The sequence below is a fragment of the Phodopus roborovskii genome, unplaced genomic scaffold (genome assembly GCF_943737965.1).
Source record: "Phodopus roborovskii unplaced genomic scaffold, PHOROB, whole genome shotgun sequence".
Taxonomy (NCBI): Eukaryota; Metazoa; Chordata; class Mammalia; order Rodentia; family Cricetidae; genus Phodopus; species Phodopus roborovskii.
In genome coordinates, this window is record NW_026126418.1 from 4,433,581 (window position 1) to 4,458,687 (window position 25,107).

The 25,107-nt window shown below is 43.8% G+C and overlaps 1 protein-coding gene across 1 annotated transcript in view; it reads left to right on the top strand.

The window, feature by feature from the left end:
• Positions 1-25,107, top strand: part of Kiaa1549l (KIAA1549 like) — a 112,092-nt gene that overhangs the window by 46,342 nt on the left and 40,643 nt on the right. Inside the window, exons 13-16 of the mRNA XM_051183806.1 lie at positions 5,906-6,033; positions 9,325-9,506; positions 12,192-12,409; positions 20,246-20,375. Of these exons, the coding sequence (XP_051039763.1) occupies positions 5,906-6,033; positions 9,325-9,506; positions 12,192-12,409; positions 20,246-20,375 (658 nt within the window). The remainder of the gene's footprint in view (positions 1-5,905; positions 6,034-9,324; positions 9,507-12,191; positions 12,410-20,245; positions 20,376-25,107) is intronic.

Consider the following 25,107-nt stretch of genomic DNA (forward strand, 5'->3'; position numbering starts at 1 on the left):
TTTGCTGTTCACCAGGCTCTGGAGCTATCCCAAGGAACAAGAAAGCCTTTCTATTCCTGTTGAAGTTACAATCTAGAGTTGGAGGGGGCTGTTTTAGATAGACTATCAGGGAAGACCTTACTGATTAATGGCAATAAAAAAAAGATACCATTGAAATGATATGTTAGTCATGAGGAGGCTTGCTAGAGGAGGAATCTTCCAAGCAGATGGAGCAGTGTGTGCAAAGTCTTGGGGTCTTAAGGGGATTCTTGACATGCCTGGAGAAAAGTGATATGGTTGAGAAGGCCGGTGTGTAATATCAGGGAAATAACAACAGATGAATCAGGGAAGCTGCCTGACTCTGCTCATGTCTGCTATGAGAGATCAAAGTCAGACTGGATTTGTATTATAGATGAAGATCGGAAGTCATGGGAGGCCTTGAAAAGAGAACTGACATTCATTAGTGGATAAGGTTAGCTCTGTGCAGAAAACAGACTCTAGGGATTCACAGTAGGAAAAAACCCCAGGAGTCCCAGCTAAGAGGCAGCAGCATGGCTGGCGAGCATGGTGGTGTGAGAGCCACTGGACTGTTAAGAAATGCTGTGAAGGAATTCTTAAGGCAGGTGATAGACTGCCATGGGGTTTGAAAATGAGTGAAGTGCATTTGGTGTGCATTTGTGTTAGAGAAGGCTGGAAGGAGGCCAGCTTACCTGTCACCAGTAGGTACATAGATGAAAGTGCTGAGAATCATTAAACCTATGAGACTGGAGCTCGCAGGAGAGGCTCAGAGTAGAGATACAGTTATGGGGGTAGGTGGAATTCTGCTTTCCTGCGAGACTGGAAAGATCCACCTAGGAGGGAAAAGATAGAGAAAGGAAGAGCTCCAAGAACTAAGCCTTGGAAGCATTGCAGAGATTAGAGATGCAGACGATGAGCCAGAGTCAGCAAAGCAAAGTGAAGATGCAAAAGAGGATAAGATGAAGACAAGGAGTGGAGAAGCCAAGAATCAAAGTAATTTGAGGAAGCAGGGACCCCACTGTGGATCGTTAATCTCCTTGTCTCCCATCACAAGGGTTTTGTGGGCAGAATTCCACCTGGCACATTTTTACAGTCTTCTTAATGCCAGGCAAAGAACCCTGGTTTGTTTTCTTTTCTCTTTTTTCTTTTTCCATTTTCATGTGTATGTAGTATGTAAGTGTGAGTGCTCACACATGTAGGCACAGATGTGGGTGTGCATGTGTGTGTGGAGGTCTGACATTAATGTCAGCCATCATCATCAATTGATTCACAGAGCTTTGCTCATAGAAAAAAAAACACTGAGCTGGGAGTTGTTGGTGCACACCTTTAATCCCAGCACTCAGGAGGCAGAGGCAGGCTGATCTCTGTGAGTTCAAAGCCAGCCTGGTCTACAGAGCTAGTTCCAAGACAGCCTCCACATCAATACAGAGAAACCCTGTCTCAAAAAAAAATCAAAAAAGAAAAGAAAAAACACTGCATGAATTCAAGTAACAGAATTGTGTTTTATTCAAGAAGCTCTTGATACCTTAAAATGGAGTAAAGAACAGAGCAGTGGATTTTACCTTACGTGGAAGATAAAGTTGAAGGAATGAACTAGTCATCTATAGCCCTGTAACAAAGCACTACAAAACTTTGATGCTTAAAACAAGCTGTCATTTGTTCAGCTCATGATTTGGGTGGGTCAGTAGCTTGAGCTCTGCTGGATGGGTCTTCGGGTCGAAGCTGGCTGATACTATCTGGAATTACCAGAACACCAATCAGGTGATAGAAATTGAGTTGACAAGGCCACCTTGTTGCCGACAGCATTGTCTGGGGTGGCCGAGGATACAAATCCTCGCTCCACATGAGCTCATGTTCCAGCAGGCTTTTCACAAGGAGGTTCCAAGGGTCCAAGGTAGCTAGAAAAATAGCCCCAAACACAGATATTTCTCAGGTCTCTGCTTCTGACATGTTGCCTTCCTTCCTGTTGGCCAACCAAGTCATGTGACCAAGTTCAGAGTCACTATAGAAGATGTTACAAAGTCTGATTGCATGGAGGTGTGGACAGAGTTAGCACCATTTACTGCAGTGACCCACCCAGCTTAGGAGCACGGGTAGAACAGAGTCACAACACATGCAGACAGATGGCTTCTCTAGAGAACTCATCCTTTGTGTGACTTACAGCATTATTCTCGTGCTGATCCTTGCCAAGCACAATAAAGTCATGCTGACAACTTATCACCCATTTACAAGAAACTGAAAAGGAAGAATTACTAAATTACGATATTGATGTAGCACTTCTGGGAAGAATAAAAATTCTTTCTTACTTATTCAAATTGAGTACTTTAAATCCTTAGGGATTGATTTTTGAAATTTGTTTGAAAACAAGCACTTCTCCAGGTAGCAAGGAGTCACCTCTTGCTAATTAAGTTCAATTATGTATTCCCATTTTTATTAAGAAATATTAGCTTATGAAATGGAGAAAAGGGGAGCAATTTCTACACTGTGGCATGGTTGCTACACCTGCTTCATTATTGCATCATAAAAATGTAATTTTACTACGGGCTGGCTACAGCATTGCCTAGGCTGTCCCATGAACCTCATCTCTGTTTATACATGTCTGATAGTGAAAGTCTAAGATCATTTGTGAAGATTGTGTGTCCATGTATAGTGTATGTGTGTTTGAGTGTGTGCATGTGTCCACATTCATGTGGAGGCTAAAGTTCAAGGTCAGATGTCTTTCTGTGTTCCTCTATGGCTCTTTTCCTTTTTATTTTTGCCACTGAACCCAAAGCACACCAGTGGAGTAGATCAGTTGGCCACCAAACCCTAGGGATGCTCAAGTCTCTGCCCCTGCACTAGGGTTACAAATATGTACCGGCAAACTCGTGTTCTCGTTGTTTTTTGGCAACTGAACCTTCTCCCGAGCCCCATTGTAAGTACCAAACCTAAGAGCAAACCCATTATGGATTTCCCCATCTTGCCACATCAGTTTCCTCGTTCTGGCTTCCTATGGACTGACTGTGGGTCCTCTCAGAAGGGGTTTGCTGGAGAGCCCCCAATTTTTGCAAGTAAAAATCAATGATTTAATACTTATTGATATTTTCAAATTTTTAAAGAGTCTTTAAAAACAGAAGTCTGAGCATTCAGTCACTGCTGGACTTCCTCCCCTTCCTCCTGGCTAGGGACTTGGTGATGCTGTTTTGTTTGTCTATGACCAGGATGAATGTGCCAGGTCAAGGATGAAGAATAGTCAACCTCATAGGAACAGCCATAGGAAAAGGAGGACTCTTGCATTAACACAAGTCATACTGTTTAGGAATTGGCTAGGCACCACACAAGTTGCACATCTACCCGAAGTTCCAGAAAAGGGACCGTTGAGTTCTGTAACCTTAAATCTCAGTCTCAGAGCTGACATGTATTTGCTTTCAAATGTACTTTTGTTAGTGTTATATGCACACATACACTATATACACACCAGGAGTTTGGAGTTGGATGTTCACTGTAAAGAGAGGTATAGACAGAAACAAAGACTAAAGCAGATTGGATTTTTTCTTCACAGAAATGTACTCGCTGACACCTTTCCTCAGAGTGAGGGGAAACATCAGAAGGTTCTTTCAGGATCAAATGGGGAAAGGGAACTGAAATGTTACAAAAATCACTAAGCAGCTTACAAATGTAAAATAGATTACAAATCACCCCCCACCCCTTCCCTAGAGGTAAATGAAAATCTTTTTATCCAGTATAGCCATCTGGAGAGTAGGTACTGTGAGTGCTCAGATTCTGAAAACAATTCAAGGGTGTATGTCTTCTCTCTGTCTCGTCTCTGTCTCTCTGTCTCATCTCTGTCTCTCTGTCTTGTCTCTGTCTCTGTCTCTCTCTCTCTCTCTCTGTGTGTGTGTGTGTGTGTGTGTGTGTGTGTGTGTGTGTGTGTCCTCAGAGGTTGATTAGCTGTTGGAAAAATATTATGTATGTTACAATATATAAGTATACATTCAATCACTTAATGCCTGATCCATATTTCCCACCTATAGTCTTTGTAGTACTAATGTAGCAAAATGTCAAAAACAAATTTTCAGCCACATAAATTAGAAGATGCTGTATTAAGTGAAACAAAATGAACCCTGAAGAATTGATCAGAGCCTCTGGTGTGCTACCACAGTTGGAGGCATCCAAAGAAGGAATGCCGTGAACATTTCCCAAGCCCCATGTGCAGAAGATTAGTTCTTGTGTGCTACAGAACACAGTTGGCAGGTACTGCCTCATCCCAGAATCCTAATCTTTATTCCTGGTAACTTGTAGAGTTCTGTCATAGTGAGGCTTTGACAAAACAGTATGACCAAAAAGCAAGTTGGGGGGAAAGGGTTTATTTAGCTTATACTTCTACACTGCTGTTCATCACTGAAGGAAGTCAGTAAGGGAGCACAAACAGGGCAGGAGCCTAGAGGCAGGAGTTGATAAAGAGGCCATGGAAAGGGTCTACTTGCTGGCTTGCTTTCTTATAGAACCCAGGACCACCAGTCCAGGCATGGCACCACCCACAATGGGCTGGACCATCCCCCATCAATCACTAATTAAGAAAATGCCCTACGGCTGGATCTTATGGAAGCTTTTTTTCTCAGTTGAGGTTCCCTTCTTTCAGATAACTAGTTTGTGTATCGAGTTGACGTAAGAGTAGCCAGCACAGGTGCCTGGGTGCACAGATCTGAGCATTCTAATCACGGGTGGTAGAAGAGGAAGAGGAGAAGGAAGAAGATTGCTGGAATATACAGCTTCCCCCCCCCCCCCCCAGTGAGCAAGGGCATTGATTCCAGCCAGTTTTCCCACTGCAGGCATTAACTGACTGTATTTTCTAAATGTAGACAACTGATGGTAGAAGAGCAAAAGATCCCTAGGTATTTGTTCCCTGATCATCTTCCACACTGGGAGGTCAGCATTTTTGATTGTTTATCCCTAGGTGGGCTATGAGGCTTGAGGGAGAGCACACACCTCCAAAGGCAGCAAAGTCTCGAGAGGCCATTCCCCATAGAGTTCTGGAGGTGGGAATTCAGTCCTGAAGAAGGATGGAGGCCCTGTGACTTGCTCCCATCTGAGGTTGCTGTCTGAGACATTGAAATGAGGATGCTCTGGGGTGAGGGTGACTTATCACTGCCTTACTTAGCCCTAGGAGCCACTCTTGGCCTCCATGACTTTCACTTTGCTCGCTTTCTGATCAAGGTGGACCATCTCCAAATCAGGGATCATTGTAACGACCAGCAACCAGATTTGGAGGCACGCAACATAGTCCCTGGCATATGTGCCAGGCACCCCCCAGTTTGTCCTCAGATGTCAATAGACATTTATCTGGCATGATGCTCTGCATAGAAAAAGGCAACAAAAGCCTTTTATGGAGGCATGTGCATCTCAAATAAGTGCCTCAAAATACAAGTAGTAACTAGTCAAGAGTGTGCAAATGTGGGTAGCTGACAGTGAAAATCCCATAATGGGAAGACTTCATCGGTAGTCATGTAGGCCTTCTCTGTAGCAAGTGTTCTACGAGTGACCCAAGATGCTCATGTGACTCAAACACTGAGCACACAAAGAGCTGTGTGAAGGGAGGGCATATTACACATGTCACTACTACCTCTGCAGTCACCAACATAGGTGAGGGATTAATGAAACGGAGACAGGACCCAGGACCAGCCTCATTGAACTGTCTCGAGAGCCTAGAACAGTGAATGCACTTCAGAACAAGCAGCCACCTCACCTGTGAGCAGGTGTGGATGAGTGTGGGTGGCTTTTGTTTCTTTTGTCTCTTGTATCGTTTCTTCTTTGCCACAGAAACTGGAATGAAAGGCTGCAGACACAAACTGTGCAAATAAAATAACCTTGAGAGGAGGCTGTTCTTGTCGAAACTTACTGTCTACCCTGTTGCTATGGTTACCTCCAGCAGGTCGCCCAGTGAGAATGGCTCTGCCATCAGCAACGAATCAGGAAAGCCCAGCTCAGGGAGGCACTCACCCCAGAATGGAATGACACAGCAGAAAGTGACAAAGGAGGAGACCAGGAAGAGAAATGGTGAGGAGCCTCCCAACCACGTACCCTCCAACCCCTCCCACATAAGCAAGCATGTACACACTGTGCTCGCCCGGGCCTCTCTATTCTGCCTCATGAGGCCTGGAGACCGCTGTGAACTGTTGAGTGATTTCTGTGTCCTCCTCCCTGACTCAGCCTCATTCCCTCAACCCCATATTCCTAAAGAGGGGTGCAGATGGGGGGGGGCTCTTTTTAGAACAAAGTGATGCTTGCCTGAAGCTTTTTCTCATTCTTGGGTGAAATTACATGATTTCCAAGGCCAAGTCCAACAAACCAAGAGATCTCCAAAATGCTGCTCATCTTGGAGGTTCCCCATAACTTCCTTCCCTTAACCCCTTAACAAGTTCTAGGGGTTTATTTTGTACTTGTGAGTCCAGATACTGAAAATTTAACTAACAGGTCTGTTGTTAAAAAATAAAAAAAATAAATAAAAGTATTATAATAAAAAACAAGTCAGCCTTGCTAGGCGTGTTGTTGTATCCAGCTGTAATTCAGCTTGAGGCAGAAGGATCAAAAGTTTGAGGCTGACCTGTACAACTAAGTGAGACCCTGCTTCCAAATTAAACACCACAGTGGCAGAATGCTTGCATTACCCTAGGTTCAACCTTCAGTACCCCCTACTTAATTAATTTAGCCGTATGACTCATTCTCCTGGGATGCTTTAATGTTTCATTTCACTCCTAAAGAGTTAAACAAGAAAACTCTTACAATATAATATAATATAATATAATATAATATAATATATATTTGATTGGATCTGGAGATGGAACAATGGAAGGAAGAAACCAGCACTGAGTGAAACTGGAGAAAACAGAAGTGCATCGTTCTTCACCTGGCCAGGCTACAAAAAGAACTAAGCACTTTGTATGCCAATATGGCCCTTGTGGAATATTCAGATACTGCTGCCTAGTGGCTGAGTTCCAACCAGAGCCAGGGTAACATTTATTGATTAATAAATGTTAATGTACAGACTAGACGTGCCAGGCTTATTGCATCCATGGCTTCTACTCTTGTCCTCTGGTGAAGATACAAACTTGAAAAGGAAACACACCGTTCTGCCAGCAAAATAGCTACATACGTCTATTTGCTCCCATGGCCTCATTAATTAGCCTAGCTGCAAGATAATTTTAGAGCCAGTTTCATGAAGATGTTTAAATATAAGTGAGAAGGTTGGGTGTAACAGGTAGGAGTTTGAAAGAATCAAAACAAACTAAAACAACTTTCATGGCAGGTGTGGTGACTCATGTCTGCAACCCCAGACTCAAGAAGCTGAGGCAGGAAGATTGCCATGAGTTCACGGATCCCTGTCTCAATAAATAAATAAATAAATAAAAACAAGGGCAGGTACTTGACCTTCTAAGCCAAATGCAATATAATATCTAGGAGGAGGTTACTTAAAGGAATGTGGGTGAGGGGTTACTTCCAGAAGCAGAAGTGACTCTCAGAGAGCTGCAGCACCAAAGCCCACTACAGCACCCTGCACACTGTAGGCAGCTCAAACAGATTGGAGACAACCTGACCCTTCCAAGTGACTCAAACTTTCAGTCGGTTTCCGCTTCTTCCAGGCAGCTGGTCCGGTCTTCCAGTCTCCTTCGAAGCTTGGCTTGTATGAGAGAGACACTCCAGTCTTTTATTATTTATTCTCGGGAGAGAGAAGCCTAGTGAATCTGGTCAGTTTCAGGGATTTCTTGAAGCTATTTTGAGTAATCCATAACCTATAGACCTAAAATGACAGACTACATTATCATTTTTCATAATGTCTGTGAGTCAGAAACTTACTAGCAGATTGGCAAAGTTGTTCCGACCTGGGGTCTGGGGCTATAGTGACAAAAAGATGGCTCACTCATGTGTCTGCCAGTGGGAGGCCACCATATAGGGCTACTTGAATACCCTCAGAACATGGTCAATGTTTTTTTTCTGGAATAAGTGACCCAAGAGAAGACTAGGTGAAAGCCATCATGCTGTTTTCTAACAAATGCTTGGACACAATGCACTGTTGTTAATGTAACCATCGTTTCTCTTTTGGTTACAAAAGTTGATGCTCTCACTGTAGATATTACTATCAGATAGTAAGAATGGGAACATCTTGGAAACCTGCTGTTATGGAAGTCCTTTGCAGAAATTGACCAGGAAGGGAATGATGAAGGTGACCAAGCATATATTACATAGTAAAACTACCCTCTAAAAATACATACACATCTAGTGACACTTCTGATAGAAATTTCCTTCTGTCATTGGCTGCTTGGTGGCCTGGTATTTGCAAACCAATCCATGATTTTTTTTAAATGTCCAATTATGACCCATTGTTAGTCTATGAGTCGTTTTAGCTACGTTATAAAAATAACTACTTCCTTGGTTTAATTTGACAGATCTTCTGTGATTATAATTGACATGCTGTATCTCTCAATAATTTAAATACCATCTCAAGTCTCTTGAGCAGGTATGAGGAAAGATGAACACAGATAGAGTCATGTTTTATGTAATACCTATTTTGCTTCCATACTGCCTACTAGTCCAGTTGCTTAAACAGGCCTAATTTATCTTGCTGTCATTCTTATACCTACTTCATGAGAATGTGTTTCAAAAACAAGTAAATCAGCTAGATATGGCTGGGCTTGAAACAACTTCTGTCAGCTTAGTTATGGAAGCACGAGGCCAACTTGTGTCTTGCAGCCGTCACAGCAGAATGGTTTGTCAGATGGGAGAATTAATTTACCAGTGCGTAGGAGGCAATGAGTCCATGTAATTAGAGGAGTTGTCTGTGGCTATGAGCTATGGTAGTTATTTCATAGCTTTCTTTTGTTATAGACAAGTACAAGAATGAAGAAGCTAAGTTGTTTTGAGAAACAGCCTTCAGAAAAAAATAAGAGTAACTGAGCAATGTGTGCGGCTAATTGATTTGGGAAACGTGTAGCTTAACGTTGTGCAAAATGTGATAGCTTTGTCAGCAGAGACCAGACTGAAGGTTGTTATTGTAGCAGTGGCCAGATTGAAGGATAGATGCAGAGTTTGGCCAAATTCACTTTTCTCATTTCTATGAACACAAGAAACAAATTTACTTTTTATTGATGTGTTCTGTCTCCATTTTGAAAGAATTTTTTTTTCTTCTGTTTAAGTGCAACCTTTAAAATTCTTTCCTAACTGGATAAATAGTACAGACCTTAAATTTAAGGGTAAGCAATGGGCTGAGCCACCCACTGTTGTCTCTTCATTTTGAGATGCCTGCATTTCAATCCTGCAATTCCCAAACCCATGTGTTTCACCTGGCTTTAGGGACAGCAAGTGATGAAGAGGAGGGAGTGGGTCTCTTTGACAGTGCTGGCAAGGCAGCAGCAGATCCCTTTGACACATCCTCAGGATCCGTGCAGCTCATCGCTATCAAACCATCCGCCCTGCCCGTAGTGCACCCTGCCTCAGACAGGGGCCAGGAGTCCTCAGTGGCACTCAATGGTGAGGTAAGCACCCATGACCTGCGTAGAGAGTCCAGCTGGACCATGGGGACTGCTCAGCACGTGTAGTGCAGCTTGTGTCCAGTGGCCTCAGGCCCTGGAAGCCATTTCTGTCTCTGCATGCACCAGGCCTCGGTGATGTGAAATACAAAGCTTTAAAACCCGTGATTAGACAAACAGATGCCAGAAGGCCTCCTTCCCCCAACCCCTCCTAAGTATAGTCTGCAGCCTTTCTACGCTGCACTCTGGTACGTTCAGCTCCCATTAGGATCCAAGTTGTTTGAGTGATGGGAGAGAGGGAAACTGAGAGGGGAGAGGAGAACACACTGTCATTTGGGCAGGGAGCTGGCCACTAGAGACTCTGAAACGACATTGATTTCTGTTAGCGAGCTTGAAATAGCCCTGTGGTTGCTTTCTAGGTGGTGTCAATGTCAATCAACTTTCCTGGGGAGCTGGCTGAATTGGTAAAGTGGTAAAGTGCTTGCCATGAAAAACTGGGATCAGCATCCATGGAAAAGTGGGGCACAGCAGTGTGCATCTGTGATTGTAGTACTGGGGCGCAGACACAGGTGGATCCCAGGACTCAACATCAGTCAACCAGTCTAGTTGAGTCTGTGATACGATTTTTAAAGCAGCTGTCACTGTATGAGGGATTTTATCAAAGAAAATTAGATAAGGATGATAGATGATCCATAACAGATGATTGATCAGTAGGTAAGAGAGAAGAGAGTTATCTCAGACAAAGAACAGGAAATTGGGTTGAAAATGCCATCCCTCTATCTTCCTTTGGCAGTGGGATTATCCATGAGCTAAAAAAGTGTTTATGAGTCTTCACAAACATGCACATGTTTGTGCATATTTACATTGTACATGTATGCACACATGTGTGCACGCACAGTTTTCTCTGGTGTTCAAGTGCTGGGTTGATCGTTCCTTTCATGCCTACCCTGCTGTTGTCACTTGAAGCAGGTGGGCGATTTGCAAAGTCTGAAGCCTCTTTCTCATCATGCCCCAAGGGACCTGCTGAGTGTTGCTAGTGCTCACTAGGGCTTCTTCCCCTCCCCACAGCCAGGACACTTGTGACAGTGTTGTGTGCACCTGTATGTGTGGTGCAGGAAGGAATCTTTTCTGAGCAGGAAGACTGAGCTGGCCCTACACTGAGACGGGCCGAGCTTCCGATGTACACATCAGCAGGACTTCTATTTTTAGTCAAAGAAACTAGAGCTGGAAGGGTGAGGTGCTGGCTCAAGGTCAGTCGATGGCTGGAGTTCAGTTGCCCTGACTCCTGTCTCTGCCTCCTTCCTCTCCTAACTTACACTCAAGCCCATTATGAGAAATAGTGTTGTACTTAGAACGTATGGCCTCGAAATCTGTCTTGCCAGAGTTGGAGTGCCAGCTTGTCCACCCACTGTCTCTGTGACTTAGGTAAGTGAGTAAAATACTTCGTGCCTCAGCACCTCTGTCCACAGAATGGGCTGCTAAACATAAAGCACTTAGCACAATGACAAACACATAAGCAAACACTTTATCATCATTTCTAATATTTTGTTTTTATTATTGTTCACTCATCAATGAAGAAGAATTAATTGGTCACAATGTGTCCTTTCTATCCCTCAGCTCTGTAATCTTTCCTGAGGCACAGTTCTGTGATCCCTTCCCATACACACACACACATCTCTGGAGTTGGCTCTAATACACCGTTAACTGCCTTTGATTAGGGCTGTTTGCCTAGCTAAGGCTCTCATTATTGCCACCATACCTGGGTCTCTTCGTCCCAGCATAATGATACGAACATCATATAAACAGACTCCAAAATTAGGACAGATCCCTTTCCTCCAGGCCCAGCTCCCTGTCACGTGAAGAGAGCACATGAGTACCCTCATTCAGAAATGGAGCCATACTCCTTTGGGCAGTTGAAGGAATGGGACTTGCTGGCACCGCTCTCTAATTTGCTGTTTCCCAGAGCTTGTCACAGGATGCAATGCCACTCTTCTCCCTTCCCTTAGGGATGGCTGATTTTCATGGAAAGGGAGGAAAGCATAACTCAAAACCATAAGTTTCTCCTTTATGAATTGCAGGGAATTCTTTTAAAAGTTATTTTAAAGAAAGCATAGGACATTCATCCACTGAAACTTTTATAGCATGCACGCTCTCTCTCTCTCTCTCAAGAAAAAAACAGTCATGGGTTTACAGAAATACCTCTCCTGGGCAAACAGATTGTATGGAAAACCCCCTGGAGTGGAACATTTGTTCTACTTTCCCAGACCATCCATCCCAATCCACACTGAGACTCATCCATTGAGCTCCAGCTAAGTGGACAGAGGAAGCCATAAGGTTACTCGGGACTAGAGCTGGACTCAGGACACCAAGGACTTGTCAGGCACACTGAGGAACCACACAGCATAGGCAACATAGGGACCAAAACAGTAAAGGCTCTTGGCTAAGGGTATTCAGTCAGACATCAGACTTCAACAGGACAGATGTGGGAAGCAAGGATGTATGTGAGTGCCAGATCCATTTAAAATATGAGGGTGATAGACGAGAGGCTCTTACTATCACATCACAATTCCCAGACAAGCGTCACCACTGGTCTTTTTGGTCAGCTGACCTTGTAGAAAATTCTGTTGTCTGTTGCCATGCTGAGTCAGGTGTGGACCTGAGACTCCCTTGTTTCTCTCTCTCTCCTCCAAGGTGAACAAGGCTCTGAAACAGAAATCAGACATTGAGCACTACCGGAACAAACTGCGCCTGAAAGCTAAGAGGAAGGGGTATTATGACTTCCCCCCAGTGGAAACAAGCAAGGGCCTGACGGAAAGGAAGAAGATGTATGAGAAAGCCCCAAAGGAAATGGAGCATGTTCTAGACCCAGACCCAGAAGCGTGTGCCCCCTTTGCAGAGTCTAAAAACAGGTAGATGGTGTGCTTTATGTCCCCATGTCACAGGCGGGGCGAGGGCAGAGGACATCTTGGACATTATACCCATGCTCCCTTGATATTGCCTGGGGACTTTGATCTTTGCAGGCTTTTGATCTGGGCCCCACAAGCATGTACTCAATAATGAGTCTAGAAGAGAGTCAAATGGAAGCTATTAAAAAAATTCTGGGGCAAACAACCCCAATTGTCCTTTAGCTTAATGATATTTTCAAGCCAGTAGCTCTTTCAGAGCTGCGTGAGAAATAATTATCACCTACCTAGTTACTCAACTTCCAGATCAAGGGGCATTGCATTGTTCATTTACGCTAGTGGTTCTTTGCACAGGAAGGCAAATTTCATGCCTCGCTCTTTCATTCAGCTTTAGTGGGTGCCTGTCACACTGTGGCTCAGGGCTCCATGCTAGTGTGTCTCATTCATTCATAGATATATTTAGTTAGTCGACCCGTTGTCACCTGTAGAGGATCAGACAGCAGCCAAGATGATGTATGATCGCGTGGTCATGTGGGCTTCTTCTCGCTCATTCCTTCTGTGCTTTATTTTGGACGAGACAGCCCAGTCCAATGAAAGAAAAGGAGAAACGCCTGAAAAGTGTGACCACAAGCCTGAGGGGCGCTTGAAGTGTGGGGCTGCTGAAGCTCTACTGGGGCCTGGCCCACTAGGTAGAGCTAGGCAAGTGGTTTGAATTGCTTTCTCTCCATCTGTTCTGTAACAAAATACTGAGATCAGGCAATTTATAATTGGTAGAAGTTCATTTTCTAACCATTCTGCTGGCTGGGAGGTCCAAGACTAAGGCACCAGAATCTGGCAAAGGTGGTCTTGCTGTATTAGCACATGGTGGAGGGTTTAATAAGGATCAATAAGGATCAGGATAAACAATTAGGCCGAACAGATGTTTACTTAAGGAGAAATAACTCACAACATAGACAGGTGAACACCAACAGGTTCCTGCTTCCAAGAATTCCTTTGGATGTCCTCCTGTCCCTGTGCGGCTGGCAAGAGAGTGCTCTCTCTTGCCTCCTCCGACCTAGTTCCCCAGGTCACTTCCACCCCTGGCTCCACCCCCAATGGGTGTGGTCAGTGACACAGAAGGAGACAAAGTGAATATCCCCCTATGATAGAGCAAAGAGCAAGAGGGCTAAACTCACCCTTTTATAGGGCCATTTGCTTTTGCCGCTATTCTGTTGCTGGGAAGAGACACCGTGACCAGGGAAGCACTTACAAACGAAAGCTTTTAGTTGGGGACTTGCTTACAGTTTTAGTCCATGATCTTTGTAGCAGGAGGCCAACTGGCATGGTGCTAGAGCAGTAGCCTGGATCTGTAGGCAGCAGGCAGAAAGAGAGAGTCTGGGCTCAGCATGGGCCTTCGAAACCTCAAATTCTGCTCCTAGTGACTCACCTCCTCCAATAAGGCCACACCCACTCCAACAAGGCCACACCCCCTCATCCTTCCCTCGCCAACAGTTCCACCAACTGGGGACCTACCAAACAGTCAAATATATGAGCTCATAAGGGCCATTCTCATTCAAACCACCACATCATTGATGTGCCCTGTGACTGTATCACTAGTCAAAGGTTCTACCTTCTAACACTGATAAAACAGCAGTAAGTTCAAATTATTCTATTTCTTATTCATCCATGAATATATAGTATAATTGGATCCAAACCACTACCTATTCCTTTTCCTCCAATTCATCCCCATCCCCCCCATTGTTCCCTCTGAACTTCCTGTGCTCTCTTTTTCTTTTCATCTTTTTCAAATATAGTGTCTTCTGAGTCCATTTAGTGCAACCTGTATATGTATGGGTATGGAACCATCTATGAGAATGTGAATAGCCTGCATCCCTGAAGAGCAGTGACTCTCCCTCTCCCATTAGCTACGGGTGAAACTTCATGAGCCTCTCTCCCATCCATTCTGGGATTTTGGCTGGCTTCATCTAGGACAAGCATGCAGTCACCGTATCTATGAGTTCATAGTGTTACTGCACTGTCATGTCTAGCAAGCACTGTTTTGCTACAGATATCTGCTACCTCAGGCTCTTATAATCCTTCCACTTCCTCTTACTCAATGAGGGAGCTTGGTGTGGAGTAGATGTGTTTAGAGATGAGCACTCCACAGTCTCTTGTTCTCTGCATGTTGACTGGTTGCTAGTCGTTTTAAAAGAGAAGCTTCCCTGATGAGGGTTGAGTGATGTACTAATCTGTGAGTATAAAAAATCAGAACTCGTAGATCCGGGATGGACAGGTGGCTTAGTAGTTGAGAGCATTTGCTGCTCTTTCAGGGGACCTGGATCTGGCTCATAGCACTCACACAGCCGTTCACTTTCATCTGTAACTCCAGATTCAGGGGTTCTAATGCCCTCTGGCCTCTGTGGGCACCAGGCATGTATGTGGCACATATACACACAGATAGAACACTCATACACATTAAATAAAAATAAATGAGACTATTTGTTAATTACGATTAATTAATAAATCTGTCCATCTCCCCCTAGAAGCTAGGACTAGGCAGTCATAGGCTTTTGGGAGGGGCCCATCTTATGTAGTGGGTTTTAAATCCAATAAAAATATGCTCGATTCCTCTCCTAATATTCTTGCCACGGGCGCACATGTCTTGACAGGTCAGTTATTATTGTAGCTCCCAGTGTTCACAGCAGAGTATGACTGATGATCACCCTAGCCTCCAATGTCTATAGAACCTTCCAGCACTGTGGAAGTTAGCCAGTAGGAATGAAGCTTCCAGGAGCAACCAAACTTTGACATGAATTTTAGAGAAGGAAAACCTTCCAAGCGTGACAGCAGCTGCCTCCAAGCTCTGTGGCTGACCAGGCGGCGACCTCCCACAGTGGGCCAAGACGCCAAGGAGAGCAAAGCTTACCATGTCCACCTCTCTTCCTTTCCTGCCTGCCTGCAGCACTTCCATAATTCGAGACCACCTCTTCCCGGAGTGCATTCTCCTTGACGCCCCCCTGGCTTTGAGCACGCTGAAACTGCAGCCACCATGAAGCCACTGCAGGGACATGCTCCACACACCACAAAGAGCAGGGTAGACCCTGGCCTGAGTGGATATTTGCTTTAAAAATGAAAACCAAATGTTAAAAACAATACCATTCATCAGAATTAGGTAAAAGCAACAAAACAAGGTTGGGAACTGGGAATAAACTGAGCCAACATAATGTATTTTACTAAAGAAAAAAGGGGGGGGGGGATTCTAAGCCAGGGCTTCATTTGCCAGGCTTGGTTGGCTGGTATGACAAACTGAGGACATAAAAATCACAGCGTGGCGGGGTTCACAATGCACTTGTCACCATGGTAATGGCTGTAGGAGGAGGGAAAGAAAAGATACGGGTTTGACAGCACATTGCTCTTGGGGACTGCTTTGGGGTTCTCTGGTAGACTAGGGTGGAAGCTGTTCTTAGATTTCTTGGCTTGAAAGTCACTGGACAGACAACACTTTCAGTGATTTTGTTTTTTTAAGCAGAGCTTTTCCGTAGGAGCTGTGTCTAGACTCTTCAACATAAGTTCAGGTCAGCTGCGTTTAAGGTTCCCTGATGAACTGTTACTGCTGTGTGCTGGAACTTATCACTCAGCGGGTGTCCATTGAGGAAATGATTCATTGTCTCTATAGCACTAAGAATGGTTTGAAAACCCATTTGAGTGTTCACTACTCAAGGAAAAAGGAGAGCCATGAGCTAGATAAGCTGGGGAGAGGCATGAGAGGTAGGATGGAAAGAGATGGGATGGCAGAGAAACCTAACAGAAAAGGAAGGGACTTAGAGCTGTGGCTCAGGGGTTTAGCTCCAGATGACTGTGGGTTGTTTATCTGTTGTCACAGGCTGGGGTCACCTGTTAATTGTCCAAACCAGCTCTTCCCACACCTGCTTCCCCTGCCTTGTCCATTGCATCTCCCAGAAGCCATAACTTGAAGGCTTTTGTTTACACTTCCTCCTCTCTCCTCTGCCTTCTGATCTACCTGGTCACTGTGTACCCCACCCTTCTGTCCCTCATGGCCTAGATCTTTAAGTTATGTGGGTGTAGTAAACTATCTTCCCAATGGTAGGTATCTCTTGCCATCGAACAATAATATGAGAACACATCCCCCATATTATTTCCAGTGAGTGAGCCCCAGACATCCTAAATATGAATCAATCTTATTGTACCTCTGTTGACTTCCATGCATCCTTTCTTCATCATGCATCCACCTCCCCCTGGCTGGTAGTTTCCAGAGCCACCTTGAAAAGAAACCATTTGCATTCAAATCCTCATAGATCGTCATCTATGGGGCTAGCACAAGTCAGTAACCTCGTCAGTAATCTATTCAGAGTTGCTCTGACAGCACTACAGCCCACTCCCTTCAGCGGCTTAGACTCTCTCTACAGAACCCCAGGGTTCCATGGAATATGGTTTGAAACTGCTTTCTTAAATTCTATTGAAAGTTAAAATATCTCAAGTAAAACACATTATAACCCACCCAGCAATATTGTCAGAGGAGGGAAAAAAAACCTCAAATTGACATGTTATAAATTATAGCAAAGTAAAAACAAGTGTGCCTAGTAGAATCAATTGATTAAAATAAGCATCTCTTTACAGGACAGCCTAAGTTATCACCAAGTAGACAGTCGTACACCAGGCATATGCCCACCCTAGAAGTCTGGTCATTGAAACATTGTGCATAGCAATCTAAGGAAGTAGCTCAACCATAGGGTAGCACTTGCCTAGTATATGCAAGGCCCTGGGTTCAATCCCCAGCACTGTTAAAAAAAAAAAAAAAAAAAAAAAAAAAAAAAAAAGAATGTTAGCCATCATAATGCAGTGTTTTCTCTGAAAGCAGAACAAGCTGGTGGGTGTTCCAGTGTCTAAGCTTTTAATATATTCATGTTCCTCACTAGTATGTCTAATACTTATGAAATAACCTACTGTTGATTGCCAATCTGCCTGCTTATTCTGCCACTGCTCTTATTAGTAAATCTTTTCTTAATGGGCTAATTGACAGTGGCTGGGTAGCTAAAAAGTGTGCTTTTTTTCTGAAAGCATAGTTGTAATTAAGTCAAGGATGCAAATTCTTTGGGATCTGCTTTAAGATATGGATCACTCTAAACATATTCAGCCTTGCCAGCCTGCTGTGCCCAGGCCCCTTTCCTAAAGGAAGCCTCTAGTTGCAGACAACTGGAGGGTATGGTTTATAATGTGAGGTTATAAGCTGCCATATTAGCCAGGATCTTTTGATTGCTAACAATTGAAGTCCAGCACAAACTGTATTAGTTCAAGGCCAACAATTTAGTCTGGCTAGATCAAGGGAACCATACTGATTTTGTTTTTTCTTTCCCAGCCTCTCTTGAAGGCAGGCTAAAACCTCATGATGGAAAAAACAAACCCTAGGTTGTCAGAAACCCCAGGTTTGTGTTCCTCAAATCTACAACAGTCCCTTTTTCCTAGTTGTCATGGCTTTACCCCAATATTTAGTCTCACTGGGTCCAGCTTAAGTCATGTGCCCACCACCCTCCTGACCAATCACATGGATGTAGTGATGTGACTCTGTACTGGTCCAATATGAGTCAGTACCCACTTCTGCAGGAAAGGTAGCCCCAAGAAGCACCATGCTGTACTTACCAAGGGGTAAGTGTATCACAAATTCTAGTTGGTATTAATAATAAAAATCCAGAGACAGATATTGGGGTTAAAGCTGAAGATCAGAGAAACAAAGCAGCCAGCCACTAGAGAGTTGTCACCTCTACCAATTCTCAGACCCAAGGGATGATCCACTGAACCTCAGACTGCTCCCAACTGCCCTGAGCTCCTGTCTCCTCCTGCCTTATGTCCCTCTCTAGTGCTAGGATTAAAGGCATGGGGTCCCAAGTTTTGGGATCACCTTTGTGTGAGCTCTGTTTCTCTTTTAAACTGGATTAATTTCATGTAGCTCAGACTGGACTTGAACTAACAGATCTGTCTGCTTCTGTCTCCTGAAAGCTGGGGTTAAAGGTGTGTACCACCACTTCCAGGATTCTATGGATAGCCAGTGTTGCTAGCTTTACACTCTGATCTTCAGGCAAGTTTATGTTAGAACATAAACAAAATATCACCACATGTTATCAAGGGACTAGACAAAAAGAACAGCTTCTCCTAAAATCAGTGTGGTTTCTGGTGGTAATGGAGATCTAAGAGCTTCTGTTGTATTCATGGCTAAGTAATAGGGTGGAGCCTTGCCTTGAAGTTCTTGCTGGATTGTGTGTGACTAAATGCCGTAAGCAACTTATTGTGCTCATGAAATTGTGTGTGTGTGTGTGTGTGTGTGTGTGTGTGTGGTTGTTACCCCCAGACATGAATATCTAGAATCCTTGAACTGAAACATATAATAGGAAGTGCTTAGGAGCTCTCTGGAGATGGTCTGGAGGCATGCATTATTTTGCTGTTGGGTGAAAGGGACTTCTAAGCCCTTTGTCATTCCACAGAATCCCCAGACTTAATGATCCTCACTCCTGCTGACAAAAGTTGCTGCTTGTGGGAGGAAAAAAGCATGATGGCCCTCTCTTCATGTGGCTGCTTTCTGTGGGTTCTATGGATAGATTCCCCCAAAGACAAGCTGAAACAAGATGGTAGCAAATGTATGAATCTTTGAGAAGTAGCTGAGCTGACACCTTGGAACAAGCTACTGCTACCTGAGCCTGAAGAGCTTTGTGCTCACTTCAGGGACTATTTAGAACTCAGCTAAAGAGTCACTTCCTTGAAGAAGAAGGCCTCCTTTGAGCTTCTTATTTGTGTGTGTGTGTGTGTGTGTGTGTGTGTATGTGCACTCCCTTGGATATCATCCTTCAGTATCCACCCACCATTTGTTGAGACAAAGTGTCTCAACCTGGAACTTGTCAAGTAGGCTAATCTGGCCAGCCAGTGAACCCCAGGGGTCCTCCTGTCTCTGCCTCACCAGTGATAGGATTACAAGTGTACGTCACCACATTTATTATCATCATCATCATCATGATTATTATTATTAATGTGTATCCTGGTACAAATATGAGGACTTGTGTTCAAGTACCAGGATATACATTAATAATAAGCCACCTCCCCAGTCCTCCTTATTTTTAGTAATAGCACTAATCATTCTGAAGTTAGTTTGCCAATTTTTTTTCCACCATTGGGATACAAACAGTAGAAGTACCAGGGGATGCTCAGTTTCCAGGTGCTTAGTACATACTAGGCACTTGGTAAAAATATAAATAAATAATTTTTTAAAATTAAAAAAAAGTGGTGACTGGTTGGCTGCCTAGCTGAATTGCCCCTAAGCCTCATTGTCTTTGCCAAGGAGAGAGTCTACATGGTAATTGTAGAAAAGAAATCCATCAATGATCGTAGCATTAAAAGTGGCCCATTCTCTACAGGCTTCATTTACTAACACATTGTAGGAGTCCATGCCTGAAATCTAAAAGATGGAAAAGGGACAGGAGGCTGCTGAGTCAGCAAAGTCAGCAGAGGCAAGTTTGTTCTGCAATGTTAGCTGTCCTCGAGGGTCAGCAGAGAACCCCTGGCGTTGCCATCAGCAGAATTTTAGATGAAGTTGCACTGCTACAATTGATTGTAGTTGCCTAATTTGATATGAAAGAACACATAATTCAGCCAAATAGTTATAACATCTTGGGCAGCTCAGGAGGTGGGGTCCCTTGTTCCCCTACTTCCTCTGACAGCCAGGGGCTGAGTACCATCAGTTCTGAGATTCTGAGGCCAATCCAAAGCCTCTACTGGTTGACTGTAGGTTTGGATGGGTGGAGAATTCCATCTGTCGGGGCATTTGCTGCATCATAACAGTTGTTGGATTTCCTTCAGGCAACAGATGAAGAACTCTGTCTACAGAAGCCGGCAGTCTCTGAACAGCCCAAGTCCGGGAGAAACCGAGATGGACCTTCTGGTCACACGCGAGCGACCTCGGCGTGGAATTCGGAACAGTGGATACGATGTAAGTGTCTGGTGCACTGGGATGGATGCAAGCTTTCACCAGAAAGCCAGGGATACAGCATCCTAGAGTGTTCTAGTTTACCACATGGTTGGGGAGTTTCAAGATGCTCCGCAATGTTTGTGTTTATTTGTTTGTTTGTTTGTTTTATGTTATGGGGAGGGTGTTAGTGGCAAGGGAGATGGTTGTTGTTTGTTTTCCTCTTTTGCAAAGTAAGCTACTTGGAATGTGTAAGAGTGACTGTGATTTCTAATTGTTCTATTCGTAAACAGTGTATTATTGACCTGAAATTCACGGGGGATTGTAAACGGTCTTAATTCCTCCCCCTTACTATTAGGAACATGGTAAGAGTTGTAGCAATATATTTGAGTTCATGGAACACTGGCTGCTTTTCATCTATAATAGTTGTGAAAATTTGGATTTGTTCCTGATTTCATAACTCCTTAGTGAGCCATAGAAACAATGAGATGTCCAACAGTGAGAGCTGGCTCCATGTGACAGGACTGGGCTCAGTGATGTGTCCAGACTGCAAACGCTCCTTCGTCCCATCAGGTCTCTCCAGATAAGGAGGCTCCATCCAGTACCTGCCCTCAAGACAGAGCCGTCCTGAATTTGGAGTTGCACCCATGAGTTCATGTGAACCGATTACACACTAAAGGTGGAGATGCACACTGCTTCTCTCCCTGCCCCACAATTTCAGAGAATCTTCATCTTATCTATAACAAGACTAATAATTCAAATACTGGAGCAACTTACAATTTGAGAAGTGAGGATTTGAATAGGACATTTCATTTTTTAAATATATCGAGCTGATTTGAAGGCAAGAAGATTTTTTTTTCTTTCCTGTTTGAGATTAATCATTGCTTGGCATAAGACTTAAAATGGGCTTTTTAAAGGGTCCAGTTTAAAACAGGTCATTTGAATCTCTGATAATCTTTCTTGGTTGAAATCTAACATTGCATTGATGGTGGTGTTCATCTCTTTTCTCAAGTGCTGAGCACTGTGCCCAGGGTCTCATACTCACTCAGCAAACACTTGGTCGCTGAGCTATGTCCCCCGGTCCACTCATCCTTTTTCTTCAGTGATTCTAATCATTTTTTTTTCCATGCTACAAAATCCTAGACACTCTGACCACATATTTTGATGTTAACATCTTTGCTTGTCTGCTAAGTTCTCCTAACAGAGACTATTTCTGGCTAGGGAGATGGCTTGGTGGGTGATAGTGTCTGCTGTGCAGACAAGAGGACCTAAGTTTGGATCCTCGAGCACCTGTGTTAATGTCAAGCATGGCTGCAAAGGCCTGTGACTTCAGTCTTTGAGGTCATTAGCCGGCCAGCCTAACCGAAAAAAATGTGCTTCAAGTTCAATGAGAGACCCTGTCTCAAAAAATAAGGTGAAGTAACTTGAGAAATGGCTTGGCAGTTAAAGTACATGCCACACAACTGGGAAGATAGGAGTTCAAAGCCCCATACGTGCCAGATAGACTTGGCAGCTTATGATTCCGAAGGCATAGACAAAGGAGCCCCAAAGCAAGCTCGCTAGCAAGACTTGCCATGGCAATGATGCCTGGGTTTGACTGAAAACCCCTGCCAGAATGAATAAAGAGGAAGAATAATAGAGAAAACTCCCCACATCAACCCCAGGCCTCCACAGCCATGCACACACATGTGTACCCCCATACATACTCAAACACATACCTACACACACACACACACACACACACACACACACACACACACATATTACCTCCCACATATACACACAAATAAACAAATGAGAACCCTGGCTTTAGGAAAATCAGCCTAAGTTTTAAGTTTTAGAACTCCCACCCCTGTCAAGAGGCCAAGGACATCATTTCCAGAAGCTTGCTTAGTTTAGGGGACATTTTCTTCCACTCAGACCCCTGAGACATGCTAGGCTCTTTATTCAAGACAACTGTTAATAGGGTTCTTGTAAGAGTCTGGGCAGAGACACTTTTATAGTTATGAGGAAATAAGCCAGAGGTTTCTCTACTAATTTTGAAAGAATATAGCACATTTTTGGCCATGTAGCATAACTTTCAGCACCTACCTATTACCTTTAGAAGTTTAGGTCAGTAAACTACCTAAAATAATAGATTGTTCATCATTCACAGATGTGTGTGAATATATTGTATGTGTGCACGTGTGTGTGCATGTGTGTGTGTGTGTGTGTGTGTGTGTGTGTGTACTTTTCTTTGAGAATTATGTGTTATCTTTAAAACATCATAAGTTTCTTTAGGGAAAAAATGCTCACATAGGAGATAATTCTAAGACTTTAGACTGTTTACTCAGGGTTCTTCTTGAGCCTTTTCACTATTCACAAAATGTAGTTCAACTTTCTTGGCTGCACAGTGCAGACTAAGTCCTATTCTGCTTGCTTTGTGTGCTCTATGGTTGAATTTGCATGTTTTCCAGTTGTTGTGCCCCTTGTCCAGAAGAGGAAAGTGGGGCTCAGACTAGATCCATAGTTTATCTGCCTTCCAGAGCACATGCTCTTAACCAGCAGGCAACGTGACTTCTCAGTACCCACTTCCTGCTATATAGCTGATCTCATGTGAGACGTGCCCTGTATTTCTAAACCTCTGTGGGTGATCAGGTGCCATGTCTCACAGGGATCCTTATGCAGAAAAGATTACATATAAATAAAAAGATCAGCCAATAAAGAAGAGAAAGAAGTGAGTGATAGTTTTAAACAATGCATTCATTTTCCAAAAGTACCAAGGCAGTCCTGGCAAAAGAATCCATTAGCCCAGCAGTGAACCTATCACTTGATTGGAAATGTGCCATTCTGCCTCCTGGGTCTGGAGATCTCAAACTAGGGCAAAATGTTTACTCCTTTCTGCCAGGATAAAGAAACTCAATGCTGTGGGAAAAGAAAATCAGTGAGATTGATTTAATTTTGAATTTACCAAACCTTGACTAGTTTAGAATCCCAAAGGAAACACCTGCATATAAAAATAAATGAATAAATACACAAATAAGCAGGTTAGGTATGCTGCACAAGCAAATCTTAGCCACAGGGTAGAAGGCAGCCTGGGTTGTTCCAAAACTCTCATCACCTCCTTCCAGCCTACCTCCATCCCCCTGGGGCTCGGCCGCTTCATTTGGACCCAGACACACACACACACACACACACACACACACACACACACCAGTTTTTCTACACTGTCCCTTTCAGCCTTTCCTTCATGGACATCTCCATTCATTTGTGACTCTTGATGACCCACAGAACCATTCTGTCCTAGGGGCCAACAGCTGCCACATTAGGCTAGGATGCAGATTACAGCATCGCTTTACCCACATCAGAGAAATGTCTTCTTGCAGTACATTACAATTAACACAGAGGCCTACAACTGGACAGTGCGTGGAGAGTGAGAGTCTCTGGAGCACTCTGCACTAAGTAGGATGTCTTCATCGACTCTCTCCCCTCAAGGCTCAGGGATTGATCCAGAAGAAAGGTGGGAAGATTGCAAGAGCCAGAGGTGCTGAGTAATGCCAAGGAAATAGTGTCTTCCAGACACAAAAGGACTGACCCACATGTGAACTCACAGAGACAATGACACATGCTTAAGACCCACACAGGTTCAGATGAAATCTCAGCACTGGGGAGAGGAAGACACAGTCCCACCTCTAACCAAGAAGCTATGAGCAATTGACACCTTCCAGGAAAGAGAAAACCAGCTTTCTCCAATGGAGTAACACTGGGTAAATCAATGACACTCCAGGTAGACCCCATGCCCAGGAGCAGTTGACCAACACAAAACAGACTCCACATATTTCTGTGTGTGCTTTTTGCTTTATTTTGGTAATTTTTGTTATATTGGTTTTGTGGGGGTTTTGTTTGTCTTGAGAGAGAGGGAATGATGTTGATTGGATAGGAAGGTAGAGAGGATCTTCGAGGAGCTGCAGGGGGGAAGAACATGAACAAAATATGGTGTGCAAAAACAATCTAATAATAGACAAAGAGTGAAGGAAAAGATTTCCCATGCAGCAGGAGCTGTTGGATCTGCAGAGGGAAGTGCACTGCCAGAATGTGGGTCTGCCATGATTCACAGCAGCAGTTCTAACTTCCTCTTCACTCCATCAGCCAGGGCACTGAGTGATAGTGACCTAATTAGTAGTCATTTTCTAAGAGCTCACATTCACGGGAAAAGGATGAATCATGTTTAAAAAGATGTCCTAAACTGATCACTCTTAGCAGGCAGACTAGATAATTAAACCATTTTTGGCTTTGAACTTAATTTGTCCTAATGCATATAGCAGGTACAAAACAGAATAACAGACTAATGTAGAAAGGGGAAAATAACCTCTCAAATTATAAAAAAAAAAAAAAGTATTTCTCTGTGTGTGCGCACATGTTTGCTATGCATGTGCATGTGTGTGCACATGTGTGTGTGCACCTGTATGTGTAGGTGCTTGCACCCATGTGTACTTGTGTGAAAGTCAGAGTAGGACTTGAGGTATCTTCCGATATCACTCTCCACCTGTACCCACCCTTCCCTCAAGACAGAGTCTTTTACTGAACTTGGAACTCACTGTTTTCCATCTAGGCTGGCCAGCAAGCCTCAGTCATCCCTGAGTCTCCACACCACCTATCCCTTGCCCTGGGGTTACAGGTGCGTATGGTCATCCCTAGCTCCTTTAAAAAGGATTTATTTTCTATTATTTATTCATTTGAATGTGTGTATGTATATTTGTGTGTGAGCACGCTTGAA